The sequence below is a fragment of the Tachypleus tridentatus genome, chromosome 1 (assembly GCF_004210375.1).
Source record: "Tachypleus tridentatus isolate NWPU-2018 chromosome 1, ASM421037v1, whole genome shotgun sequence".
NCBI classification, from domain to species: Eukaryota; Metazoa; Arthropoda; class Merostomata; order Xiphosura; family Limulidae; genus Tachypleus; species Tachypleus tridentatus.
This window is the reverse complement of record NC_134825.1, coordinates 34,017,542-34,045,095: the sequence shown is the minus strand read 5'-3', so window position 1 is coordinate 34,045,095 and position 27,554 is coordinate 34,017,542. Positions and strand designations below refer to the sequence as shown.

Here is a 27,554-nt window from a genome sequence, read left to right as displayed (position 1 = left end):
TGAAGTTCAAATTTGTAGACGTACATTATTTGTTCATAAAAAGAAGTTGATAATTTTATGAAATTTGACCATGCATAGTACACTGCAAACCATTATAATTCCTGTATGGTAGCCTCAAAAGGAGAAAAAATATCAGTTGATCATTACAACTCTTTTTTTATCATTTACTACTTTTCTTTCCCCCTAAACCTATACTGTGGATATTTTACAGCATTCTGAAAATGCTTGAATAAGAAGATATTCAAAGTTATATTGCTTGAAATTACACCCTATTTTTAAGTGCACTTCATGGTGCTTTAAGTGGTTAGTAGTATTAAACATTTAATGTTGAATGTTTTATTCTTTGCTTTCTTTAAAATTTTTTTACATTTTGCTACATCAAGTCAAAACTACAGGGATCTATATGTTACTTTTCCTTTCTGCCACTTTCAAGTATTTCTTATGAAAACAAACATGCTTAAAAAACACTACAATTCAAAGCTCTTGCTATCTATTCTGACATACTCATATAGCAGAAACATCTGAAATAACATTCAGCAATTAGAAGTTACACATTACTATTTCAAAAGTGCATAATTTTGCCAAATTAGGCATGCTGATTTTTATAGGTCTCAGCTTTAGAAACCTTTCAAAAATAAGTACATTTTGCTACCATCAGTTAGCACGCTGGTGATATTCCATCCTCATTTTACTTTGAGATATATAAATGTCTTTTTATATAAATTATAAATGAAAGTGAAGAAAAAACAGGTGTCAGGATTTATGATCATTACAGATTACTTCAATCTGCATAAAATACTGAAAATAATAGGGAAATAATAATTTTATGCATAATATGTTTATATAGACAAGTGTAATACAAAGAAATACTTTAACACAATACAGAGCTGCTTTTTAACTAAAAAAATATTTTGAGGAATATCTTTATTCTGCATTGAGAAAAGTTATGGGGTATGAAGCTTTTTATGTAACTGTTCTAAGTAATAAAAAATGGACATTCTTTAGCATAGCCATAAAAGACAAATATTAGCTAGCTTTTCTCTTGATCAACAAGAACTCTGAAGAAATATTCAACCTATAAGAGTAGAGAAAACTTCAATTAGCTGACATCATAAACACACCAGACCACTTTATTTGTAGTAAATATAAATCAGTGATAACTGTAAAAGCTGTTTTTTCCTATACATAAAAATAAATTCTTATTATGCTGAAAACGTTATTGCTATAAAAAACTAGTTCTACTATAACTTGAGACAAGTTTTTGTCCTCCTAGATTTTTGCACTTGGATCTCTCATATGGTTTAATCAAACAGATTAATATGGGATGTGTCAAGAGAAATGTATTTTCTTTTAAAATACATAGATTTCATAACTTCAATGCTTGCTAAATATAGAGCAGTCAGTGGGAATTGCCACTAGGAAGTACTAATGGATTTCTCTAGCCTCTTTATTTACAGGGGGTATACATATATAGTCTGTGTACCTCCAAATCATTATTGGAATAATTAGGGCAAAAACATAAGCTATTTATATTTATAACTGGCAAAATATCAACTCTAAAATTGTATTTCATTTTCATATCTTATCAGTTACTTGAGGAATTAGCAAATGTGTTTGAAAGACATTGAGAAGTTTATGAAAGTTAACAAATCATTTATATTAACTCATGAGTCTCACACAATGCATAATACAAGTACATCTACTAGTGTTACATATTCAAAGAAACTGTTCTTTGTATGCTTTTCATAAAATACTAATGAAATGATAACTAGCAGTGCTGATGAGATGGATTTTTCACCCACCAGATCATCAAAAGGATGTAACAAAAAATTCACTTCCTTATTATTAAATATTTGTTCTCAAGTAAAGGACATTGTAAACTTGACAAAAGTTGAATAGTAAGATATAACAAATTATCAGACAAAGATTATTTACCCTATTTACAGGATTAATGTCATGTTTCCAATGTTAATATACTGGGTGTCAGAAACACACAGGTCCAAAAAGTCTTAATATAAAACCCTATAACCCAAGCATATTCAAAAGATTGGCCTATCTTTTTCACTGTAAGGTTCACCTTTTGAAAGTGCTTAAGTTACATGGTTTTTATCCTTTTAATACACTAGGTGTGATATGTTTGAATGAATTTATGAGTCATATACGTTAATAATGTATATTGAAACTACTAATAGTTAACTGTTCTTCTAGTTCTGTAAGTTATTAACATGCCTAATATGAATATTTCTACTATGCCTGGGAAGAAATTTCTAGATGCCCTAACTATGTCCTTGGTCCATACTCTGTCTTCACAAAGTATTTTGTAAGCATTAGTTTTGACTGTTGAATTTTCTAAGTTATAACAATATGAACAAAACTGGTATTTGTAGAACTAAATTCTATTTAACTGAAAACAAATCAAACAACCAGCAACTCAGTTAAATCTAGGTAATTTTTACCATTTTTGCTTATTTAACAAATTAGTTATATAAATTGCCTTCAATGACCATACCTTCTAGAATTAATTTGATAATGACAGTTAGTCACAAACTTACATGAAGACTAGAAAGTTTTTACCAAATGGATATTTACAGATGTAATATTTGAAACGTTAAAATGCTAAGAAATACAAATAACTCATTCAAAGTGTTTTATGAGGTTTTTCTGTTAGAATTGGAGCAAAAAATAATAATTTCATTTTAAAAAATTCACCTCCAATATTCCATCTTCTGGTAAATCTGTACAATGTAAAGCATTTTTCACTCTGTCAGTTCCAAACTTGGCTCGCAATGTGTGAGGACGAAGTAGACGAGCAAGTTCCTGCAAAAATACAGAAATATCCTAAATATTTATAAATTTATGGGCTTGTTCAAGCACATTTACATAATTGATAACAAATGTTTATGTCTGTTGTAGAAGTAAAACAAATCATGTATTACTACAGGATGAAGATTGTACTTACAATCACATGGAGTAAATCCTTCAAGGTAGAAGTATTATTTACAGCAAGGAATTAATTACTTCATTAAAATAACTTATAACTTGACATTACAATATAAAAAACAATGAAAATAAACAGATTCAACATATTAGATACACATTTGTATCACAAAGTTTAACACATTCACTGATACCTCAGAGATCAATACCTGCACCAGATGCCATTGTTATATGTTTTATTAGGAGCATTTTAATACTAAAAATTAATATCAGATAGAGTATTTATGGAAATATGTGCTTATTCATTTAAAACCTTTACAGTGTAAGCATGTGTAAATTATTTTATATATACATGCATATATATCTTCTCATGGTTCATGAATATGTTATGAATGTCCAAGAAAGATAAAGACATAACATGAATTCAAGTATTTTAAATTACTGTCCAAGAAGATAGCAGACAAGTAACATCCACTGCCACATGGATTTTCTCCAGCTTCTTGTCCCAAGAAATGGGACTAACTGTTCTTTTCTACAGTGCACCTTCACCTACTTGTGTTCTGCAGCTTCATGTCTTAAAACCTTCAATCCACAGACTTAACTATTATGCCACAGCCCAATCCATAACATTCTGCCATGAATAAGTGATTTAGAAAAGTTTCTTATCAGTATGAAATTTAGCATAAAAAAGAAAAGTAAACTTACTGGATCATGTGGACCTACTAGTTCCCAAAACAGTTTTGGAGTGTCTGGACCATGTTTGCTAATGATTTCCATAACAATACATGGACCAGAAATCAGTTGAGAGACCATGTCCTAATCGGAAAATCATGCCAGTAAAAAGAAAACATTAAGAATTTCCTTTACAAAATATTAATATCATAATTATATACATATGTATACACAAATTGCACTTCTTTCAATACTATTATACAAATGATTTCTTCCCAAAGCACTAAAGTTGCAGAGAGCTTGTGATGGCCATTTTTTTTGTAATGTATTTATGCTATTACTTTTTTATTATTTCTTAATGAAACAGATGTATATTATGGTACTATCATTACAGTACACACTTGTATGAGTGATAGATAAAAATACATATATTTAAATTCAAACATCAAATACTGCCATATGTTACTTGGAAAATTTAGGGATAGTAAATGTCTATAAGTTTGATAAAAGTAACACAATGGCATGAACCTGTAAGTGTATTTGTGTTTAAATCTTAACTAACTCACCAAATATTCAGCCAACACACCTGCATAAACTTCATAGAATTCTTGAGCACCTTTCTTACTCAAATTAAACTGTAAAAAAAAAAAAAAAAAAAAGAGAATGAATTGATAGTAAAAAAATTACTCAATCAACACTCATTCTTGTTTCAAGATTCTTCACCCTTTGTGGATGTGTCATGAATTTCTCGTGTTTTGTTAAAATGTTGAGTATCAAAGAAATAAGACACATTTTATTTTATTCTCAGAATTTATTATTTTTCTGATTTTTGCTTACAATACCCATTTCTTTATAAATTGCTCCTCACAGAAAATGTAATGTGTTGATTAAGATGAGATAATTAGTGAACTATTTGACGATAATTTGTCAGATCTTCCAACTGAAGGTGAAGATTCTGATGTGATGTGTTTGTGGATTATTCTCACAGTGACTCTAGCAACAGTGATGTTGTTAGACCTATAAATATACATAAATTTGTATTCTCAACTGATTCCGAATCAGAAAGCGATGATTATTTTATAAATGTTCCTGTCAATTGTGATAATGATAACTGGTCAAAAACATGTATTCCAGCAAACCTGGAAATGTTTGAGAAATTCCAGGGTCACTATAACTCCATATGAAGCTGAAAGCCTAATGTTTGATGATGACTTGTTTGAAATGTTCTGATCAGGAAATACATATCTATCATAATCAAACTGCAGAGAAACAAGATGCCATCTAAAGGATTTAAATAGTCTCAGGTTACACCTACAGACATGAGGAAATTCCTAGGCCTTATTCTACCAATAGGATGGACAAGGAAATATAACTGGAAAAATTATTGGTCAGCAGATCCTTTTTTGATTAATCCAGTATTTTCACAATGAACCAAAACAGATTTGAACAAAATTGGACATTTTTGGCAATTTGATGATAATCACAAAATGGATGAGTCTACAGGCAGACTCTTCAGAATTCAACAAGTGCTGGATTATTTCCACAATAAATTCAAGACAATTTACAAACAAAGGAACAGTTGTCATTGGATGAAGGCATGATTCCATGGAGATGATATCTAAAATTCCAAACATACAACCCTGATAAAGTTGCAAAATGTGGCCTGCTGGTGTGAATGCCATGTGAGAGTGACACAGCTTATATTTGCAACATGAAGATTTATACTGGGAAGGGGGAAAAATTGGAGGAAATTATTCTTTTAGTTTTTGCTCTTAATCTTGGTCTGTGGCATCATCTATACCATGACAATTATTACAATAGTACTTCCATTAGAAACCCCATCACACCAAACATGCTCTCAAGGGTAGAGGGTTGCTCTCAAGCCTGAAGTTTCAATAAAAAAACAAATATGAAACAGATTTCTATAGAAAAGGTGATGTTCTCATTTTCATACAGAAAGACAAGAGAGAAATGAGAATGGTTTCAGCCATCCATGACTCATCTGTTTCTACCAAAAGAAAGAAAAATATAATAACTGGAGAAGAAATAAAAACGAACCTGTGTGTGTTCTCCAATACAGTGCCTACATGAAAGGTGTTGGTTGTGCAAATCAGTACATCTTATACACCATTCTCAGAAAAACAGTAAAATTGACAAAAAGGTAGTACTTTATCTGAAAAATTGCATCCTTTTTAATCCCTACATAATCTACAAAGCTCTTAATCAACAGAAAAAATAAAATATATGCATTTCCTCCTCTCTGTGGCAAGAGAATGGATTACTGACAAAGAGAAAGAAGGTCATGGAACTAGAGAAGAATGAACCCAGTCCATCATCTGAAGGTACAAGTAGAACCCCACATAACCAGGAAGACTGTCTGGTGACATGAAGCAGCATAGTCCCGTGTTTATTTCAACTACAGGAAAGAAAAAATTTTGGAACCTGCAGCACATATACTGCCAATGAGAAAAGGCATAAAATGTGATGCACATGCTAGTTCTGTATGGTTCCACTCCATGTTATACAAGATACCACACCTTAGAAATTTACTAGGTATCTTCATGTACACACTCAGCAAGTTTCACATAAATAATAAAAATGATAGTGGAGTTAAGAGTAAACAAAATGCATCCAAGTACTTTCAAACTTGATTTTTGTAATAAAGGTACAAAAAGATGCTCTGTGTGAAATACAAATATACTCACAACCCATTTGCAATGTGTTATTATAATTAGCTATAACACACAGTTGACATTCAGTATAATGTAACAACTAAAGTATTTTCTAAGCTATTAAATTTAATAGTTGAAAAGTTTAATGTTTTTTTTCTGCATAATGGAGGTCAGTATACAAGTAAAATAACCCCTATTTTTTTTACTAAATATAACCCTAATTTCCTTTCTGTATCATTTATAGCCATATTTTGGTATGTTAGTAGTTTAGATTTAACATAACATAGATTATACAAGATATCAGATGGCATCTTTGTTCAATTTTAACTTCCGAGATTACAGTTTTCCTTTTTCTCTCTTCTGGTAATGAACCATCTTAAAGTTGAAATAATAAATATAAATAAACTCTAGTAATGCTAATGATGAAAAGGCATACAATAGTGAAAAATTTCATGTAACCTCATGTTACAGATGAATATTTACTAATAATTGTCCAACTAATAGAAGTATTGGAAATTAATTTCTTAACTCCAGAAATACTAGTGGATGTGGACCCTATCAAAATTTTAATATGCTTTTCTAAACCACTTATGCATTAAATTGCTTGCATGTCCTTTACTACATTAGTTACAGTATTATCAATAACATTAGTCACATGAAAAATACTCTTAAGCACTGCACATACTCCTACTAACCACTGTTCGACTTTTTTATATATATATATCTTACATAGAAACTGAATGATTTTCACTCAATATTTTGGGCCAGTTCTTTTGGTTCAGTGTTTTAACAACAATAAGAACATACAATAAATCAATACAGTGCAATATGAAAAATCCACCAACAAGCTGGTGATGTGAAGTTTAATAAACAAGAAAAATTAAACACACCTACCATTTCTAAAGCTGATATTGTAAAACCACTATCAATAATGCTTTGAATAATATGTCCTGCTTTCCCTAAGAAAGAAAACATGCTTCATCATTAGTTATTACTTTAAATTTTTCAATTCTATTAAAACAGACCTTGGCAAATATTTTCAGATCTAGGAGCTAGCCAAAAAAAACTCAGAAGCCTGGTATGTCTACCCTAACTTCACTACTGTTTGCACTGAGAAGGCTACATTAATGTCTTGATTATCTCTGTTATCTGTGATTCTTGATTACCTATAGATTTTTTTTTTTTGTTTTCCATAAATTTTCACAAACTAATAGTGCCATTATGATTCTAGACAATAATTTATAATTTTTGGAGAAATTGTCACTCAGGAATTAATTTTGGTTGCAAAAGTTTAGGTGTTGCATGATATTCAAGGTTTTTATATGCAGGATTTGGCATGCATTCAAATTGTAAGTTAGCCAGTTCGAGCTTAGTCTTGCCTCTTTTATTTTTAGTTGTTAAAAGAGAAATACAAAATATCTGTAGTTCAGTTAACTTTAATTGATTAGTGATTAAAATCATATTACACAAAAGCACACAAAATACACATTAAGATTTCTTAAAGATTTCAATCAACTTCAGTTGTTGATTGTTGTTCTATTCTGCACAGCAGGGGCCTTTCAACCACAAATGCATGTTCAGGTTGTGTTGGAGTGTTGCCAGGTTATGTATTGTCCTCTTCCTTACAGATGACTGGTATCTTCAGTCTGTTTTAACAAAAGCTTTTTTGTAATAATTCTCAAGCATAGATTTGCACTAATGTTTTACTTATTTTCCAGAAGTTTTGATAAGGTGCAAATGCACTTCCATGTCTATAGCAAAAAAGTGCTGAGATTTGGGAATTATTTATACATATGTTACCAATTAGATTCAACTAAAGTGACAAGAGACACTGAAAATAGTAAGTATTATAGCAGAAAAAGTGGAATTAGGCTCGTGTAAGGCATCCTGAGAAATAAAGTGCAACAAACACTTGAATTTTATCATCATGATTATGACATTTTTTATTTTTCATAATGATATGATTAAATTATAGCCAAAAGATTATAATTTAAAACAAGGAACTTAAGTATATTTAAATTAAACAATGAGCTAACTAGTGAGATACACTGATATCTTGATTACCTGCTGTTTCTATTATCCATGACTTTATGCTTTCTCTAGACTAGAGCAGATAAGCAAGGTATAAGTGTACACTTATTTACTTTCACAGCAATGAGTGCATGCTAATGATCAAATGATATCAACAACCACTTGATAGTATTGATGAACTAACTGCCTTTGGTTCTGTCTGAGTCTTAGTTGAATTTAGAGAAATAAGAAAAGCAAAACAGAAAGAAATTAGTAGTGTGTCATAAAGAAGTGCTCAATGGGATATTAATATTTTATAAACAAAGTTTGATTTAGGACTCAAAGAATGCAAAAATAGTTCTAGACTTCCAAGAGTCCACTATTATTCTAAATTCGAGTTCTATTTAGCACATGAAAAAAATGGGAGAAAATACTAGCTGTCACAATAAACCTTTTGCCCATCATGGTGATACGGCACTCGGGGTTTGTTAAGGCTTGTATTAAAATATTTAAGTGGTATTAAGTTGTTTTTTTCCATGGGTCTAATTCTAGGCTGAAAGAACATAAGCTTTGATAATATAATAAACCATACTACCTAACATATAACATTTTGTGCCTACTTAAATTAAAGTATTAGATATTTCAAAGTTTAGAAAATACTAACATTTTTTTACAGAAATTTGGCATTAACATGTTTAACATTAAATCAACTCAATGGGTTTTAGTCTTGTCTACCTAGTTTGGTCCAATTAAGTTATATCATTTATAAACTAACAAAAATATTGACCCCTCTCACTAAAATGAACAGATCAAAAATCTGAATCAACCATTTACACAAAAGTACAATTTCACAAATTTCACTGTATTAAACAACTTCTGCCAAACTAGTTATGCAAATGCTAATTGTAATTAATATATGACACAAGTCAAGCCTTACATCATGCAATTTATCAATTATATTTACAAACTCACACCAGACAGTAAGATACCTTAATAGTCATACAAACTTATGGAATAGTTTAGGAGCATAATCTGAAAGAGATGAGCAGAAAAATAAAACATTATTAGATATATTACTTTAGAGGACAAAACTTTACCTTCCTGTATAGCATGAGGTTTGATAATACAACATGTGCAGTCTTTAAAGGTGGCAGTAGAACAGTGATGAGCTTTTTCTGTACTGGGGAAGAACAGTTCTAGCTCCTGCAGGTTTAGATTAATAATTAAAAAAAATACTTGATCTCCAGTTATAATAACAAATAGTTCAAACTAGTCAAGTTCACATTAAATAATTTTAGCTCTACATATACTAATATAGTATATGATTTTGTAAACATTTTCCAAAAATAGTTATGCACCATAACTGCTTCTTAGTCCATTCATTGAGGTTACTGGATCCTTAGTAAAATGTTTCACAAAAAATGTACACAAAAATAATAACAATTATGTGATTAGTCCCAGGATCCCTTTGTATTTTACACTTAAAACGAGTGATTTCACTCAATTCTTTAATTCTTTGCACTGTGCATTGCTACATAAAAGAAAAAAAGAATGAAATTAGTTGATATCATACAATTTGTTGGTCCCATGACTGAACTTGGTGATTACAATGGTTAGTATCAGGTAGGCTACTCAATTAACTAAAATTATGATTAACTTGACAACTCAAATTTAGTGACTCTGATTGTTACAATTTTCAGTTATTCAATTAATCAACTGTTATAAAATTAATCAAACAAAGAAGGTAATGTTATTATGTTTGTTTGGTTTTATCTGCTGTTCTTTACTCACCAATAATAACACAAAAATTTATAAATGTTTGTTCATTAAGCTGTATAATGAAAGATTAGTTCTCTACCAGGTTTTAATGCTATAAGTTACTTTGTTTACTTCAAGCTATCTGCTGATAAGACAGAATGAAACTGGCAGGCAACACCATTCCTTTTTTTTGTCTTGTATGTACCATAATTACATTAAAACTGTAATAACTGATTTATCAAACATATATGAGTAATGGGATTATTGATTAATTAATCAGAAAATACTACTAATCATCCAGCTCTACCCAATGGTAACAAACATTATAAAAACTAGTCAGTAATTTTAACAGTTGAGGTTAGCAGTGTCAGTCTCAGATAAGGAATATCAATATTTTCCTTTTGTATGTTATATATATTAAGTGGACTTATCCACATAAGACACTCAAAATCAGGTTTCTAATTAAGTATTACTTGATTTAGATGGAGATTAGTCAGCATTTAAGTGCACTTTTGTATTATTATAGAATAACTAAAACTTAAACATATACAAAATATTAATCTGAGGATAAGCATGTTAACAAACTTCTTTGCAGTAGAAGTACATGGAGAATAACTGATGAATTAAAAAACTTGCAAGAGTTACAATATTAAACTAATTACATATCATGTGTTAGATATCTCTAATTTATCCATTAGAGAGAAAATCTGTCAATGACTTTAAGATCCTCATTGAACAAAATTACATCTACACAACTAGATTAATACATACAAAATATTATGATGTGAAATGTAAATGCTTTATTAAGCCAGTTTTGTTAGTGATAATATAAAACTGGTTAAAGCATGTGATAACCCAGAATTCATGTTTATCACACAAATGATTTTCATTTTAAATGTTGTTACTATATAAAATAACATATATGTAAAAATATTTTATCTTAAAAACAAACGTAAAATCATCTTTAACCCTTTCTCTACGGGTCACGGGTCATCAAATTTTAATAAACTACTATTTTATGAATTTACGTAATTAACTTTGGAATCAAATTGCAGATTATAATTCAAACTTTGATATTATATATAATTTATTTCTTAATTTAAAAGTCACTATTAAAAGAACACATCTAAATATAGGTTTTAGTGAGTCACATGGTATGTTGAATGTAGCAGTTTAAAATTTGATGTTTGAGATGGTTTTTTTTGGTGTGTTTTCTTTTTTAGCAAAGCCACATCAGGCTATCTGCTGAACCCACCGAGGGGAACCAAACCCCTGATTTTAGCATTGTAAATCCGCAGACTTACCACTGTACTAGTGGGGAGGTATTTGTGATGTTAAAATACTAAGTATATAGTTTTGTACAAATTAAAAATTCCAATTACTTATATGACCAAACTAGAATATAAAGTAAGAACATTGTATGTATTTTGCTGAGATATGGCTTTGTACTGAATTAAACACATTCATCTCCTTCTATTTTTGAAAACAATCCCTTATATACACTTATTTAACATATAACAATCAACAGCTTAAAATGTCCCCAGAGTGGTTTACTTAGCAATTTTAATCTTTAAAAAAGCTATCATATTCTTTTGATTCAAGTTTTGTGTGTATTTCCTTACAGCAAAGCCACATCGGCTATCTGCTGAGCCCACCAAGGGAAATCAAACCCCTGATTTTAGCATTGTAAATCCGTACTAGGGAAGGAGGCAGATTTAAGTCTTCAAGGAAGTAGATTGTGTCTTTAATCTACTCAAGATTTCATATTTTTTAAAACTTAAATAAATCTTAGTAACTAAGTTTAATAAATTATAGTGGAATTCTATGGTATCAGTGTAATTTTTATGACTTTTTGATTATTCAACTGTATACATATATAACCTAAACAAATTTTGTTTGATATCCTCCACATGCAAAGTTTTAAAAGGCTTAGCAAACTATGTCCAGCACCAACCGAGTACAAACGTAGTAGTGAGAAAAGATAATTGTTTGCTTTATTGATTTATTGTTCTATATTTTAAAAAAAAACATAACTTATTTCTAGATAGTAATAATCTATAAATATATACATATAATGTATAATAATTGAAATGTGTCTATATACTACAAATACTAGTCCAATGAAACACAGCAAAGACTGGGAAGACTAAAGGTGAGTTTTATATCACTGAATATGTAATACGAGTGCACTGTATCAGTGCAAGTTGTGTAATGTTAGATAGGTATGATTGGAAGGTCAATATAATAGAAAATAATTAATACGTATCTAACATTACACAACTTGCACTTGTTAGATAGGTATGATTGGAAGGTCAATATAATAGAAAATAATTAATACGTATCTAACATTACACAACTTGCACTTGTTAGATAGGTATGATTGGAAGGTCAATATAATAGAAAATAATTAATACGTATCTAACATTACACAACTTGCACTTGTTAGATAGGTATGATTGGAAGGTCAATATAATAGAAAATAATTAATACGAATGTAAATAAGACTTAAGCCACTTAAGACATAACACTTGTATTTTCATGTTATAATATGTAGTGATTCTAGTACAAAAAACATAATTTATATTTATTTCCTAACATTTTTATAGTGGTTACAAGGTTGGTCAAGTGATAGACCCTACACAGTTAGAGTATAGAAAATAAAATATAAAGTCTTACTGAAAGCACACATTTCAACTGTATTTAGAAGGTTCTAGAGATTATGTAAATAATATCTGAGATTTTTGAGAGAAAGAACAGGTTTTTTAATCACAGCATGAAATCACTTTGTACTCAGACTAGTAACCAAAAAGACTATTTTCACAAACAAATCTTCAGAAAAAAAATTTCATTAAAAAATATGATTTTTTGTACACAAAATAGATGCTGTATCAAAAGTTATAGTGCACATACTTAATGTGTGCAAACGTGTAAACAAACTTATGTATAATATACCGAGCCCGCAGTGAAAGGGTTAAGTAGAAGAATCTCTTCTGAATGTTGTTGTTTTTATTAATGCAGTTACAATGACATTTTTATTGCAAGAGACTTGATGTACTAATTTTGAGAACAGACAAATGGAACAAAAGCATTCAGTTTAAGGACATTGCATAATCAGTTGGGTACAGAAAATGTTAAGAGTTGGAGAAAATATTCTGTTTATTAAACACCTTATCAGCAAGATTAAACAATACTTTCTTTTAAAGCTACAAGTCAATTCTTGTTTTACAAACACAATTACTTGTTTAATGTGTTATACTTCCTTTTACTTCATTCAGACATCATTAAACAGAAATAGCCCACTATAATTTGAGTAAGGTGCATGTTCTTGTAAAAATACTATGATTTTGACTCATAACTTGAAAAATTCATCCTAGTTAGTTTTCAGTTAAATATAGATTGGACAATTTGATTGATAATAGTATCTGAATAGTTATTTTACAGACAGCACTTTCGATAACAAGAATATTAATGTTTAGTAGATTCACTTTAAGGACTCTGTTATCTATCAGTATTTTAATACATATAGGTATTAATTAAACAAAGACATTACTAAGTTAATAATACTGATTTTTAGCTTCTAAGTAATGACAGCCCCCTTTTCAACATGAAACAAATCCATTCCATCACATATTTATCAAATAACCATTGACAGAATATAAGTATCGAACTTTAGAAGGATAGAGGTACAGTCTAACTTAAATAATATATAATTAAGCCCAAACAGCAGTCTCTCTTTGGCCCTTGTACAATGCATTTCCAAACTCAAACTCTTCCCCTAGATAGGTAACCATAGTAATTTGCAATATAAATGTTTAGACAACAATCACAGACAAGCAAAATATGAAGAGAGAGAGAAAGGGAGAAGGACAGACAGAGTGACAACACAAAAAAGGCAAATATTTAACTCTCAGCTTTAACTTACTGACCACTGAGGAATAATGTGATCCATAGCAAGCATTCTGTAGCTCTAAGGAAAACAGAATGAAAGAAAATTGATTAGATTATCTGATATAAATGGAGATGAGCTAGCATTCAAGTGCACTTGTATATTATTATAGGAAAACTAAAACTTAAACCTATACAAAATACTAATCTGAGGATAAGCATGTTAACAAACTTCTTCTTAGCAGTAGGAGCACATGGGAAATAATTGAAGTCAAAAACTTGCTATAGTTACAATAGTAACCAAATTACATATCACATGTAATATCACTCATTAAGATTTGATATCACTGTAACATGTTCTAGTATTCTACTATATATTTTTCAAACTATTTAAAGTAGAATATAGAATTAAGTTCATGTATGGCAAATCTTTGGCAAGAAGTAAACTGCTCAAAAAAATTGTGGATAATCATATGTGAAGTCCAGAAAAACAGAAGTAAATAATGGAACAATAAAACAATTCAGTTATTTTTAAGAGCAGATAAAACTTAAACACTACTGACATTATTCAGCAATAACCCTAACATTAACTTTCATTTCATCAGTACTTAAAAAAATTGATATGGTGAAGAAATTTAGTTACTGTTAACTTTTAGTATCACAACCAAAATTTAACTGATGAGTTTACTAATGAAACTAAGTAGATATGTCCAAGTAAAGAACACTTCATACTATCATAAGTAACAGCAAACCTTTCAGTCATTCAAGTCTATTTTAAAATGAATTTGCAAATCTCTAATTTACTACAATAAGAAATCAACATTTTTCTTTAAGAATAAAAGACTGATCCAAACATTAGAAAGCAGAATAAATAAGACGTTTGAGTACTTTGAGTCTCTGAAGTGTAGTACGTGTTCTATAGGAAAAGAGTTAATAAACTTGTTAATTCATTCACAAATATGGGTGACAATAAAAATATCACTTTCATGGATAGAGTATCACTTTAAAAAGCTCTGAGTCATGTAATACAAAGTTTTTTGTGAATATTCCCAAAAATTGTACTATACTTGAAAGCTTTATTAGCATATTTTCACTTCCTAAATTAACAAACTGCAATTGCAAAAGTTCTCTTTATACTAGTAATCAGGTATGTGTTTCTCCAAACCATTATTGGCTGAGGCAGAAATCTAAATAAATTTCTGAACAATGAGGAAACTTCTTATCACTCCTAAATGTTTTCTTCCTAAGGCAGTGACTCAGTAAATAAATTTTGTAAGACAAGGTAAAGAGAAATTTAGTTCTTTTTGGTTTTTTAAATATTTCTTCAATGTGTAGTTTGTTTTTGAATTTCACACAAAGCTACACGAAGGTTATCTGCACTAGCTGTCCCTAATTCAGTAGTGTAAGACAAGAGGGAAGACAGCTAGTCATCATCACCCACTGCCAATTCCTGGGCTACTCTTTTATCAATAAATAGTGGGATTGATTGTCATATTATAATGTCTCTATGGCTGAAAGAGCAAGCATGTTTGGTATGACAGGGATTTGAACTCATGACTCTCAGATTATGAGTCAAGCTCCCTAACCACCTGACCATGCTGGACCACAATGTTTTGTTAAAAAGCAAAGTCTTAATCATTAACAATATAACTTATATTTGTTCTTTTTTCTAAAACATTTTGTCCCTTTAGTTTTGACCTGTATTATTTTCTTGAACAATTTAAAACCACATAGAGGTAAAATTTGAATAATTTTTTTAGTCTTTAAAAAACGCCCCACATTTGATTTTAGAGCATTTTAAAATCTTCCTGCCTCCAGGGACCTACATAGCCCCTGGATCTCTATGCTTTTTTCTTAGCACCATGAACACAGTTAATCTCCTGATGTATCACCAACTTGCAGATTTACCCAATGCTCTTGTACTGTTCACATAATGCAGATTCTAAAAAAAAACAATCATTATAAAATACTGATACTATACATAATAATGTAAAAGACTAGAAAGTTTATTCAGTATAATTATTCTACACAGACTTGTATTCTATTGCGTACAAGTGAACAGTCCTTTTTATTTTAAATGTTAAACTATAACAGATAGAAAAATAACATTTAAAACAATACTTACCTTCTGGGTAATTTTTAATTACATTTTGCCACCTATTAACTGCACCTTCACCTCTTATTTGTATAACTAGAACATTTCCATTACACATATCTTCCACAGTACAGCTAAAGTTTGGTAAAAACAAAATATATATATATATATTGGACCAATATTACTTTTAAGAAACAAAACTTAATAAATGTCAATTACTTGAGAGTTTTAAAGGTAAAAACATAAAAGGAAATTCTAAAATTTTTCTCAGGTAATTTGTGCTAACAATTAGAATTATCAGTCTATACTTATTATAACAAATTTTGTAGAGCAAGATAAAAACAAAATAACTTACTTTTCATGACTATTGCAAAAAATGGCTGCTTTTTCAGGACTAACTGACATCATTTTTGCTTTTATGATCTGAAGATCATTTTTCAGGAATGTATCAATATGTAATCCAAGTTTGGAAAAACCAGCACTCTTGATGACAACTAACATGCTGTAAATAATTTTAAAAAATATAAATTCCTAAACACCTTTAACTTTAAAAAAAAAGCACTTAGTGTTTTTTTCAGAAATAAGAAAAATTACCAAGAAATTATAGTTTACACAAAATTCTTTGAAAAACAATTCTTTAAATAACATTTAAACAAAGGTCCAAGTTTCAGAGAAATTTGAAAAAATTCAAATTACCTTTTGTTCATCTTTTGAAGTGGGACTGATATAATATTCTCCACTCTTATTTCATATCTCATTTTTTACGTAAAACATACATAACAAATGAGATATTCAGTCAAAATATAGAATATTATTGCATCATTATATTACAAAAGACATTTTTATCAGACTTTAAAAAATATTTAAAAACACCAATATTATTTATTTATTTTCACAATGTAATAATCAATCATTTATGTTCAATACAACACACATTATTTGTTCATTTAAATGTACTGACAACTAATAAAATGTTCCAAGTCACTCAAAAGTTACTCAGAACACAGCTCATTCTGACTTTGTTCCTTCTTTATCATAGAAAGGAACTTTCATATATTTGGATGATTTGCAGAAACTTGTTGCAAAAAGCCATGATGCCATCTTTATGTAGAATTTTAGTTTCTGATAAGTCCTGCTGCATGCCTTCATAACAGTTCCATATCTCAAGCTCAAATACAAATGGATAAGTGTCATTACCTTCAATAAGAACCAATCCAAGTATCATAGGTTGAGAGTTTCAGATGTAAAATGTTTTCATCAAAACCTCTGCAATTTGGTCTGAAGAATTCTCATGTGAATTCTTAAAGCAAAGTCTGCATCTGTGTCATAGATTTGCCTGAGATCATTTTGACTAATTTTAAAATAAATACACTAACAAATATAGAAAAAGCACCCACAATTAACTGATTGCAGAAATTCAATATTAATTTTGTTTACCATTGCAAGTTTAAAATCTGTTAACATAGGCATGGGATTTCAGGTACTAACCCCTCCTAAGTTTCTTCCTCTGAGAATTTTGTTTTCTGTGTAAATTATGAATAGTTCTTGTTATGATGTCTACGGATAGCAACTTAACTACCATTGCTTGGCTGTGTCCAAAAGATAGATATGAGACAATATGATACTGTGCATCACATGTATTTTATGAATCATTTCATATTCTGTGCATTACATTCTTAGCTTTAATACTAGTAGCAATTACAGAATGGCTGTGCTCACAGAATTCTCAACTACTGTTATACCCAACTGTTGTCACAAGACCTTTACATGTTTTTTCATATTGCTCACATTTCCAATAAGCATTTACCCTCACTTGTTTGTCTTCAACAAATATATATCCATTGAACTTTAACTTAAATGTGCCTTTTTAATGTCCAACGAAATTTAAAATTTTTGGAAAACTACTTTGCAATAAAATTATAACACTAATACCTTTCTTGATATATATATAATACACATAAAATGCACTGAGTACAACCACTTTACAGGACTGTTTCTATACAGTATCTAATGATCAGTCAATGGCACTTTCAAACACACTTTTCTGGATATTTTAGATTATTCCACATTCCTCAGCAGTTATGGTAGAGACTAACATATCAAACAAACAAAACATTTGGCAGTCATTTTGGCATGCAGTTTTCTAGGTAAATGTTGGAATATTACTGGGGGCATTCAGAAACATCAGCTATTGAAGCAAGAAACTATACTTTCATACTGTGTATGGTGGTATTTCTGCATCTCAAATACCCAATAACTATTATAAGACATGCAATGTTTCAGAATGGTAGGAAATCTAAAAATTCAAAGTCTAGACTTTGTTGTGGGGGAGAAACAGAAACACTTTGAGAAAGCCTGCATCAAAACAATTTTCATTTCTACTTATAGTAAAAACTGTGATTTTCACCAACATATCAAAGTGTCTTATTATGACCCCCTACATAAAAAAAAATACACCTTGAATGGATCATCTTATCACTTGTTTAGCTGTCCTACAAGATCTACAGTTGACATTATTAGTTACCACTTGACCTACATTGTGACATTATTTCCATGTTTCTGCTCTTACAGGAATTAAAATGAAATGAGCATTGTACAACCAGTGTGGTATGTGAAAATGTGTAGTGCTGATCATGTAGAGAACACATAATGTTTATGAATTGATGTTTCAAAGAATTGTTTTTTGAAGAAGTTACCACATATAAAACACCATAAAGTATTTTTAACTCACACATTAAGTCTATAATGCACTGAAAAACACTGTAGAGTTAAGGGGCTCAAACAATGAATGTCTTAATGTTAAGAAACTCAATTTTTTAAAACAATGATTATTTTATACATATTTCTAAACATAAAACCATTTTCAGTCTCAAAATTGTAATAAATACAAATAATTTACTGTACAGGATAAAAATTAGTGAAAATAATTATAATAATAACATTTATACAACTACCAGATCACCAACTTACATGATAAAGAATTTCATGCCATCTAATAACAACATTTCTTTCAAGTATGAACTGGTGATCTTGTAATGGTAAAAATATTGTTTTTGCAAAACATTACATTTCTGAGGACAATGCAATGATATACGTCAAAACATGTAGTGTATGAAATTGTTTTCCTGTTTTGTCAGGTTTTTTACTAATTGTTATTCTGTACAGTTAATTACCTGTATTTCATTGTAATTTTGAACTGCATAATGGCCTCATTTTTACAATTGTGTATAAAATAATCATTGTTTTTAAACTGTTAAGTTTATTAACACTAAACATAACACAAATGCCAAATGAATATCTTAATTAGAACACATGCAGTAAGTTTAAATAAGAGATGTAAATCTTAGATATATAAATATAAACATAACACCAAAATTCAACAATATTGCACAATTTGTGTTTTTCAAACAAGCTTATTTAAACAGTTTCTTCCCAATCACATTGCTCAACTATATTAAAAGTAAAAACCAAAATTATATTTGTTGGAGCAATGAAAGCTAAAATATTTAATACAGATTTCAGCTGTATAGTTTTGGTAATACTGTTATAATCATTAGAGCTAGTGATTAGCTAACACTATAGTTACTCATGCTTATAATGGTGACTGTGTTAATGTTAACAAAACTAATCAGCTAAAATATCTGATCCAGATTTTATCTTTCATTGTTCCAAAAATGTTCTTTTCTTTTCACTCTTAACAAGGTTACATTTTATATCAAACTGGTAAAACTAATTTATTCAAAATAAGATACATTTTATCTAAAACCATAAAATCTACTCCAAAAAAGTAAGAAAAGCACTCATAAAAATATATCTTGCAATCTTTTAAAAATTTCTGCTTACCTTTCTGTAGTCTGAAACTTCTGTCTGGTTGGGCTGTCTCCATAGTTAATCAGTTTTAAGTGACGAGATAAAATATTGACAGAACTGCCAACACACCAATTTTCTGGATTTATGTTACTACACTTGGTTCTTTTTAAAAATATGCGACGTTTTTCTATATCATACTGGTATTAAAAAGAAAATGTAACAAACAAAATGTTAAATAAGGTTTATGTTAGTTGTGGTTCATTATTGCTTAGTTCTCAAAATATTCTTGTCTTCACTTTGAAGAAAACTGACAAAAGGCAATTAAAGTACACAGGACAAGTTCTATATATAAAATAAAGACAAAAGTAATATAAAAACTTTATTTTTACACTATTAGTATTTTATTTGATATAGTCATGTTATTTTATTTGAAAACAAAAAGAATGCAGTCCTTATCTAAAGAATTTAACCAGAATAAGAGGCAATAAACAAGAATAAAGTAAAATAACATCAATATAATACTGTTTGAAAACTCAATCCAAAAGAATAAGAAAAATTCCTTTACTTCAAGTATCCAAGTGTAGATACAACTTTAAAATTATATGATTAGCAATTATCATTAAATATGAAGTTCACTTATGAATAAATTGTCAACATTAACTCAAAGGCTAGTTCTTAGGACATTCAATAGAATATTATCTGTAAAAAAAAACAAAAAACATTACCATTTCAACACTTTCATCCTTTGGAAAAACTACAAGACGGAATCTTTTTAAGTAAGATGTTACTGGATCAAACCACTCAGCAAGAAAGCAGTATTTCTGTTCATCACCTGAAAACTATAACTTTTGGTCAATATATACTATTTTTTTATATTTAAGTGAAAATCTTATTTAAAGTAGCTTTTTTTATATTTATTACTAATAGACCAACTTATACAAAATAAAATTGTGAAAAATGTTTTATACTTCAAATTAACTATCAGCAGACAATTATGTATTGTAGTTTTCTTAGTAAAAATTGTCTCTGAGAATAGTTTGAATATTTTTTTTATTAATGTGGACAATTAAAAATATATTCATTCCTATATTTTCTAAGCCTTTGTTAAATGGCTGAGCAATAATAAAACATTATTCTGATGTATGCATACATTCCTAGGTATCATTGTTTATGTTGATAGCTTTTTCTTCTGAAGGAAACCTTTGAACATACTAGCATCTCCAAGACTAGAGGTATTTTATTTATTAGAAGTGAATTACAGGGTTTTGACAAAAGTAATATCAGGCATCAGTCACCACGACACAACACCCAACATATAAAATGTTTAAATAATTTTTTCATTTGAGAACTATCTTTGCTAGCCTTCTCTAATTTTGAACTGATAGACTACTATGACACCAGTTCTGGGACTACTTTCTTTCAACAAATAATGAGATTGACTATCACTTTATAATACAAGCTAAAAGGACAATCTTGTCTGGTGTAGATATTTGATCCTACAATCTGCAGATTGCAAGCCTAGTGCCCTAACCAACAGATCATGTCACAGAGTTCAGTCAAATTGAATTAATGTCACAACTGATGTACCTTAGGGATCAGTGTTAAGAGTTTAGCTCTTTTTTACTTAAACAAACAGCACAGTGAACTACTAGTCAAAAAATTAAAATTCCTAATAATATTATGATTTTAGATACTGCTGCTTTAAAAAAAGATTTGAATTAGTTGGTGAGGTAGGATGAATAAATGGTAGATGACTTTCAATTAATAGTGTAATTTTAAAGAGAATAATCTTAACAGTATTATGGAAGAAAATGATTATGGTGTATCAGTTGATCAGTCTCTTAACCCATCCAAGAAGTGTGCTGTTATTAGTGGCACAGCATTACATCTACAGAAATACTGAATACAAGTCTAAAGAAGTTATAATTTAATTGTATAATTTACCAGTTAGGCTATATTTTGAAGTGCTTTATTAAAATTTGTGCTCCTTATTTTGAAGGCAATGAATTATTGGAAAGAGATCAAAGGATGTTTGCTAGGATGATGCCTGGTATATAAATGTTATCACAACATATATATAGATCAAGATCTCTAAGGCTTTGTTCTCCTGAAAAAGAAGCATTTGAGAGGATTCTATTCAGATGGTTGTGGTTATTGAGGGAACTGATGGTGTTGATGCATTATTTCTTTGTGCTCTATGGGAAAAACAAATGGCTAGGGGAGATATATATAAGTTTTGGTAGTAAAGAAATAACCTTTAGTGAAAAGTTTTATATTTTAAACAAGGAGGTTGCCCTTGGAATGGTTGCCTTAGGCATGCTGTAAATTTAAGGGAGGTAAAGAATGAACATTTTAATAAAAACTGTAGTTTAAGAATTATGATATTAACATTTCAATTAACTTTAGTATAAAATTAAAATATTTGTTACAATGTATTGGCAAATAAGAATTCTGAAAAGGTAAATACTTCAGTCCTTCTCATTTGACATTTGTAACTACAAGATAACACAAATACATATATACAAATCTAATTACACGTGAAAGATCATATGCTGTCATGTCATGTAACAATTTTAGATATTCATGAGCAAAGTTGAAATATGTTATCCACAAACATGTCTCGAGCAGCACAATAATAATTATTTAGTTCATTGTGATTGTTCATGAAGCAAACAGATGTCAACCAAAGGCAATAAAACTTAATTGAAACATTGCACAGTTACAGGAAATCAGATATTACTAGAAACAAAACTGTACAAAGAGGATGAGAATGTTAGGTTTTTACATGTATGGGGCCCCATTCTTTGCACTAAGTGTTTATAACTTGTTCACAATAGATTTCAACAATAAGCAAACAGCACACAATCTACTTGTTTTAAAATAATATACACATGTATTAAAACAAGTCAAACATATATACAAATGTTGTTACACTTCTGGTTATCACAGATGCATCCAAAATTGTGTTTTTCTCTTTTTCATTAAAGTCTATTTAGGCTGGGTCAGTTACTTTAGAGCACAGTTTGATAGAGAACATACATGCACTTCACCTGATGAAAAGCTGTTCCTTTTTTTTCCATAGTTTTGATAAAACTAATAACTCTACTGATATAACGCAAATTTTGGTAACATATTTGTGATTTCACCATTACAACACATGGCATTAAACAGTCATGTGCTTCACACATGAAAATTCATTTGCACATGTGAATCACTCCACACATGGTTTTATCACAAAATAGCCTAACACTGAGTGCCCATTAGCCTTACATATTTTTCTATTGCACAGAAAAAACTGCTCAATTGGTTATTCATGGAACTGTAAACATCATATTGCAAATGAAATATCAGTGTATGTATTCAGTATATATTTAAAAATGCATAATTTGTACAAAATTAAAAAACTTGGTTACAAATATTTTTGGAGCTGGGTGAGGATGACCTCCTTGTCCTTCACTGTATTATTCTTGCTCTTGGTATTTATTACTGACTCCTAAAAGTCAGAAATAACTAATAATCCTTATAATCAAAATTTCATATGAAATTTAGAAAATAACTTGAATTAGGTTCCTGAAATATAAGTAAAAAAGTCATTTCTTGGAATTTTATACATGCCAACTGTTTTGAAACTGACAGGAACATGAACACTTCCAGATAGAATTGTGTGAGTCTACTTTAGAATAAGCCCTTAGATACCATTATCTTTAAATTTTAACCATCAGATATCTATTGGAACATTGTCAAACTCTTTCATCATATATATATATATAAATATATACACACACAGTTGATGAAGCCACCTTCATCCAAAATTCTGATTCATACTAACTGAGAAATTGTAGATCAACCATCTAAAAATCCAACTTCCTTGTTTAATTTATATTTCTTTATATGTTTCATTATTTAACTGCATATAAGTGATTCAGTTATTCTGCAGGACATCCATATCAGGTTAACAGCTCTACAGTTTTTTGGTTTAGTTCTCCCCTTTTTTAAAATATTGCTGTTAATATAGCACGTTTCCATTTACCTGAAATTGTACTGGTTTTCGTGATAGTATTATATGCAATGGCTAATAATATATTTAATTACCAGTGCTTTAAGAAGATGTGGATGAATATTATTCAGTCCAATGATTTTACTTGCCTTCAATTGGATAGTATTATTTATTACTTCCTCAATTGTTACATATTGTTTTAAGTATTCATCCAGATTGTTGTTCAGTTCTTCAGTGAAGAAATATGTTGCTAGATCTTAAAGTTTTCTTGATCACTTCAGTTAACTTATCTGTTCCAAGGATTTTTAAGTCTGCTAAACAAACAAGTTTTAGTTCTTGTTGAAAAACTAAAATTTCTCTGGATTGTTCTTGGAACTTTTGACTACTTTTTTATCTTTGTTTTTTACTTACTGTAACCTAACTTTATTTCATAATCTGAAATATATCTTATATACTTCAATTTTTTAGTTAATTTCTTCATATTTTTCCTACACTCTGTTTCTAACCACTCAACAACAGTGTGGTAAATTTACATTTTTATTCTTTACATAAGGTCACACTTTGAAATGGGAATGACAGTGTGGTTAATTTCTAACAATTTAGCATAGAACATCCTATTTGTAAAATAAAATTTGATATCAACATTATTTATGCCTATTCTCAAATCACTAAAGCTGAACAGCCTTCAATTAATGGAAATGATGAGAAATCATATTGGCAACATTTCAATTAATTCAAAAGTTAGAATAATCAAAACCAATATTAGTAAGACAGTAATTTTGATTATCTGATTATATTCATAGCATTAATTGATTTTATAATAATTTTAACTGACTGATTGTTTTGTTTGACACTTAACTGTAATAAATGCTCATAGGCAATCATTTATAATGATTAACTGTCTAGCTCTATTTATGAAATCAAGTACAGATGATTACTATCCCTGTTTAATTCTGAAAGGTTTAAGTCTTATAACTTCAAACTGTTCTTACTGTTACCTATGTAACTTTAGTAAATACATCCTATAAACAACTTGAGAGACAAGATTCACTTCACACAAATTTATTTTTTACTATTAATGATTTGTGTACATGTACAATAACACCTATTTCAGTGTTGGGAATGTTTTCAGGAAAGACAATAATCTACAGAAATTTTGATTTCTGCTTTCTCTGGTGGAAATGTTTAATTCTTCAGTATTACTTTCACTGTTACAGTAAGTGGTGCACAATCTATAAGTACTGTTTTCTGATTTAGCATTTCATTTGTGAAAATATCAGCAATTGTATACAGACTACATATCTTTGAATGAGAATTTCTATTTTTGATAGATCAATGTTTAGTATTTTCTTTATAAACCAGCTCCAACTGACCCCTAACCTTACATATGAGTACTTCTCACTGATCATCACTTTCTTCTGGACTTCTGCTGTAAAGTTTCTTTAACCATTCTTTGTATTTCTGGGAGATTTTGAGGTAAAATGATAACAAACCCATTTTTAGAAGATGAATGTTTATAAATGTTGTACATTTATAATAGTTTCTTTCACTACCCATTCAAACCATCTTTAAACTATATTGACATTGTTTAGAGGTTTTGAAGTCTCTCTCCATTTGCAGAAATTTTGCAAAAGCTCTCCCTTCTTAGTTCCTATTTAAATGTAATTAGGAGAGGTTGCTCATCTTCCATTCTTCCTAGCTTGACAATTCTTCAAATACTGCTTTCAGTTATATTTACCTATTACATATTTTTTTTTACATAGTCCTAAAAAATAATTGACATCTTTCCTTCTCAATTTACTAACTGCTACCTCTGATTCTGCAAACTTAACAGGAATATACATATATATGGTACGTCAAAACCTATACTGTTTTCTTACTTACTCAATGAAGATCCTTACCATCCTTACCATTACTTCCCCTTCAGTCTTTGCAGCTTCCATAATGATCATTTTAAACTTTACTATTTTTGACTTGAGCTTTAGCCTATTTCAGTGTTTTTCAGTTATTTTAATCTGGCTTTTAAAATTTACTGCATGCATTTCTTATATAATCTGTATAAAACTTTATATATATAAAACCTCTCACTACAAATATTATGATAATTGCACTAAAAAAACCTTGTCTAAGTTAGTGTGAAACAATTATATGATTGTGGCTCTAGTACTAAGAGAGAGAAAGAGATTTGTTGGCTTATCTGAATGTGAAGAACATCGGTTAAAACCTGATATGTAAGTTTAACTAAAGTACTCAAAAATAAAAAAATGACAAATTTAATCCACTCGTGACGTAGAAGATACTGATGTTTAAGACAGGAAGAAAACTATGTTATACTCAGCTAAATATACATGCACCTATGTTTTTTAGTTCTGAATATTAAAGTTAACTTGAGGCTTCATTGAGTATTATGTGAAAAAAGGCATGAATCCCACAAGTATTTCCTGGATTGTCATTAAATCTATAAGGACAGATTTAAGTTCTAATCTTTCTTCTGATGTGCAATGGAACTAAAGGATCTTAATTGTACAAGGATTTTCATTGCCTTCTTACAGATTACTCAGTTGAATGGTAAAGTTGAATATCTGGGTTATTGGTTAATGTTTTAGAAATTTAAAAACAGACTTGTTTTCATTAGTGAAATGCTTAGGAAATGGCTTAATTTCATGAAGTGGTTTGTTGTTAAATTATTCTAAAATGTTCTTATATAAACAAATTCAAAAGATAAGACTATGTTTAAGTTTATAACAAGTAAAAAACAGCTTTGAAACAGAAATATATTTTAATAATGTTTTGATCTACAAGAGTTAAACATCATAAGCCTCTAAATATCATAAAAACATATTCTTTGTGTGAAGTTGTTCATCACTCTTCACCAATTTAAACAAAAACCTCAAAAGAATCCTCATCTTGAATTGTAGTAAAGTATAAAAATGCAAACAAAATTATTAGGTAGTAAGGTCACTTTCTATTTTTATGTATGAGAAGTCGACCCTCATTGATCAAATGGTATTAGGTAGGCTAAATGTTTTTAAACTCACATACTAACAAGTTTTAGAGATTCTGACACAGGTCATATAGCTTTAACAGTACAAGTCTGATTTTATGAGTCATACAGTTTGTTATATTTATGGTTTAAAAAAATGTAAATTATATTTATAACATTAAAAACACTGTACTTAATTTTTCTAATTCTACTGATTATGTTTAACGTTTGTGTATAATGTTTTCTAAAGTTTCATACAAATCCACATAGCAAAGTTCTATGGATAGTAACCAAAGCATTTCGAATTTATACGCATTATTCACAGATAAATTAAATTATATTTACACACTAAAATACAGGTTGACCTACCATGTCTTCAATTTTATAAATTTAGAAATTCCAATTCTACTCGGAAAACACACATTCAAATTTGAGACCAATCTTCATTTCCCCACCAAACGGCTAAATTATTTTTAAAACTTGGTGTTTTTTCACTGAGCTAAATACACCAATGTTTTGATCATTTATTTTATAAAACAGTTTGTGATTAAAGATAAAGTAAATTGTTTCGAGGTCTCCTTTATTTTTTCAGGGTAATAAGAAAAAAAGAGAGTAGTTATTGACATTTAAATATATATATATCATACTATGGCAAATTAATCCAAACAGTTATTCTTTTGTTAGAATTAACTTTTATTGCGAACACACAGCTAAGCAGGAAAGACATTTGCTTCG

At 29.3% G+C, this 27,554-nt stretch overlaps 1 protein-coding gene across 1 annotated transcript; it reads right to left on the bottom strand.

Moving 5' to 3' along the window:
* Positions 1 to 822: 822 nt before the first annotated feature.
* Positions 823 to 27,326, bottom strand: nmdyn-D7 (nucleoside diphosphate kinase homolog 7). The gene is made up of 12 exons (XM_076492020.1): positions 27,189 to 27,326; positions 20,565 to 20,678; positions 19,873 to 20,036; positions 16,385 to 16,531; positions 16,060 to 16,163; positions 13,976 to 14,016; positions 9,389 to 9,494; positions 7,176 to 7,240; positions 4,176 to 4,244; positions 3,643 to 3,753; positions 2,710 to 2,817; positions 823 to 1,075 (listed from the first exon to the last, which is right to left on the bottom strand). Exons 1-12 carry the CDS (start codon positions 27,189 to 27,191, stop codon positions 1,031 to 1,033), a joined length of 1,077 nt encoding a protein of 358 aa, XP_076348135.1. The 5' UTR covers positions 27,192 to 27,326; the 3' UTR covers positions 823 to 1,030.
* Between the last annotated feature and the right edge of the window lie 228 nt (positions 27,327 to 27,554).

Coding starts and splice junctions, on each gene's coding strand:
- nmdyn-D7 (XM_076492020.1), bottom strand. Junction 9,495..13,975: donor GATCACATTATTCCTCAGTG/GTCAGTAAGTTA, acceptor CTAAACCTGCAG/GAGCTAGAACTGTTCTTCCC. Junction 7,241..9,388: donor ACCTCATGCTATACAGGAAG/GTAAAGTTTTGT, acceptor TTTCTTTCTTAG/GGAAAGCAGGACATATTATT.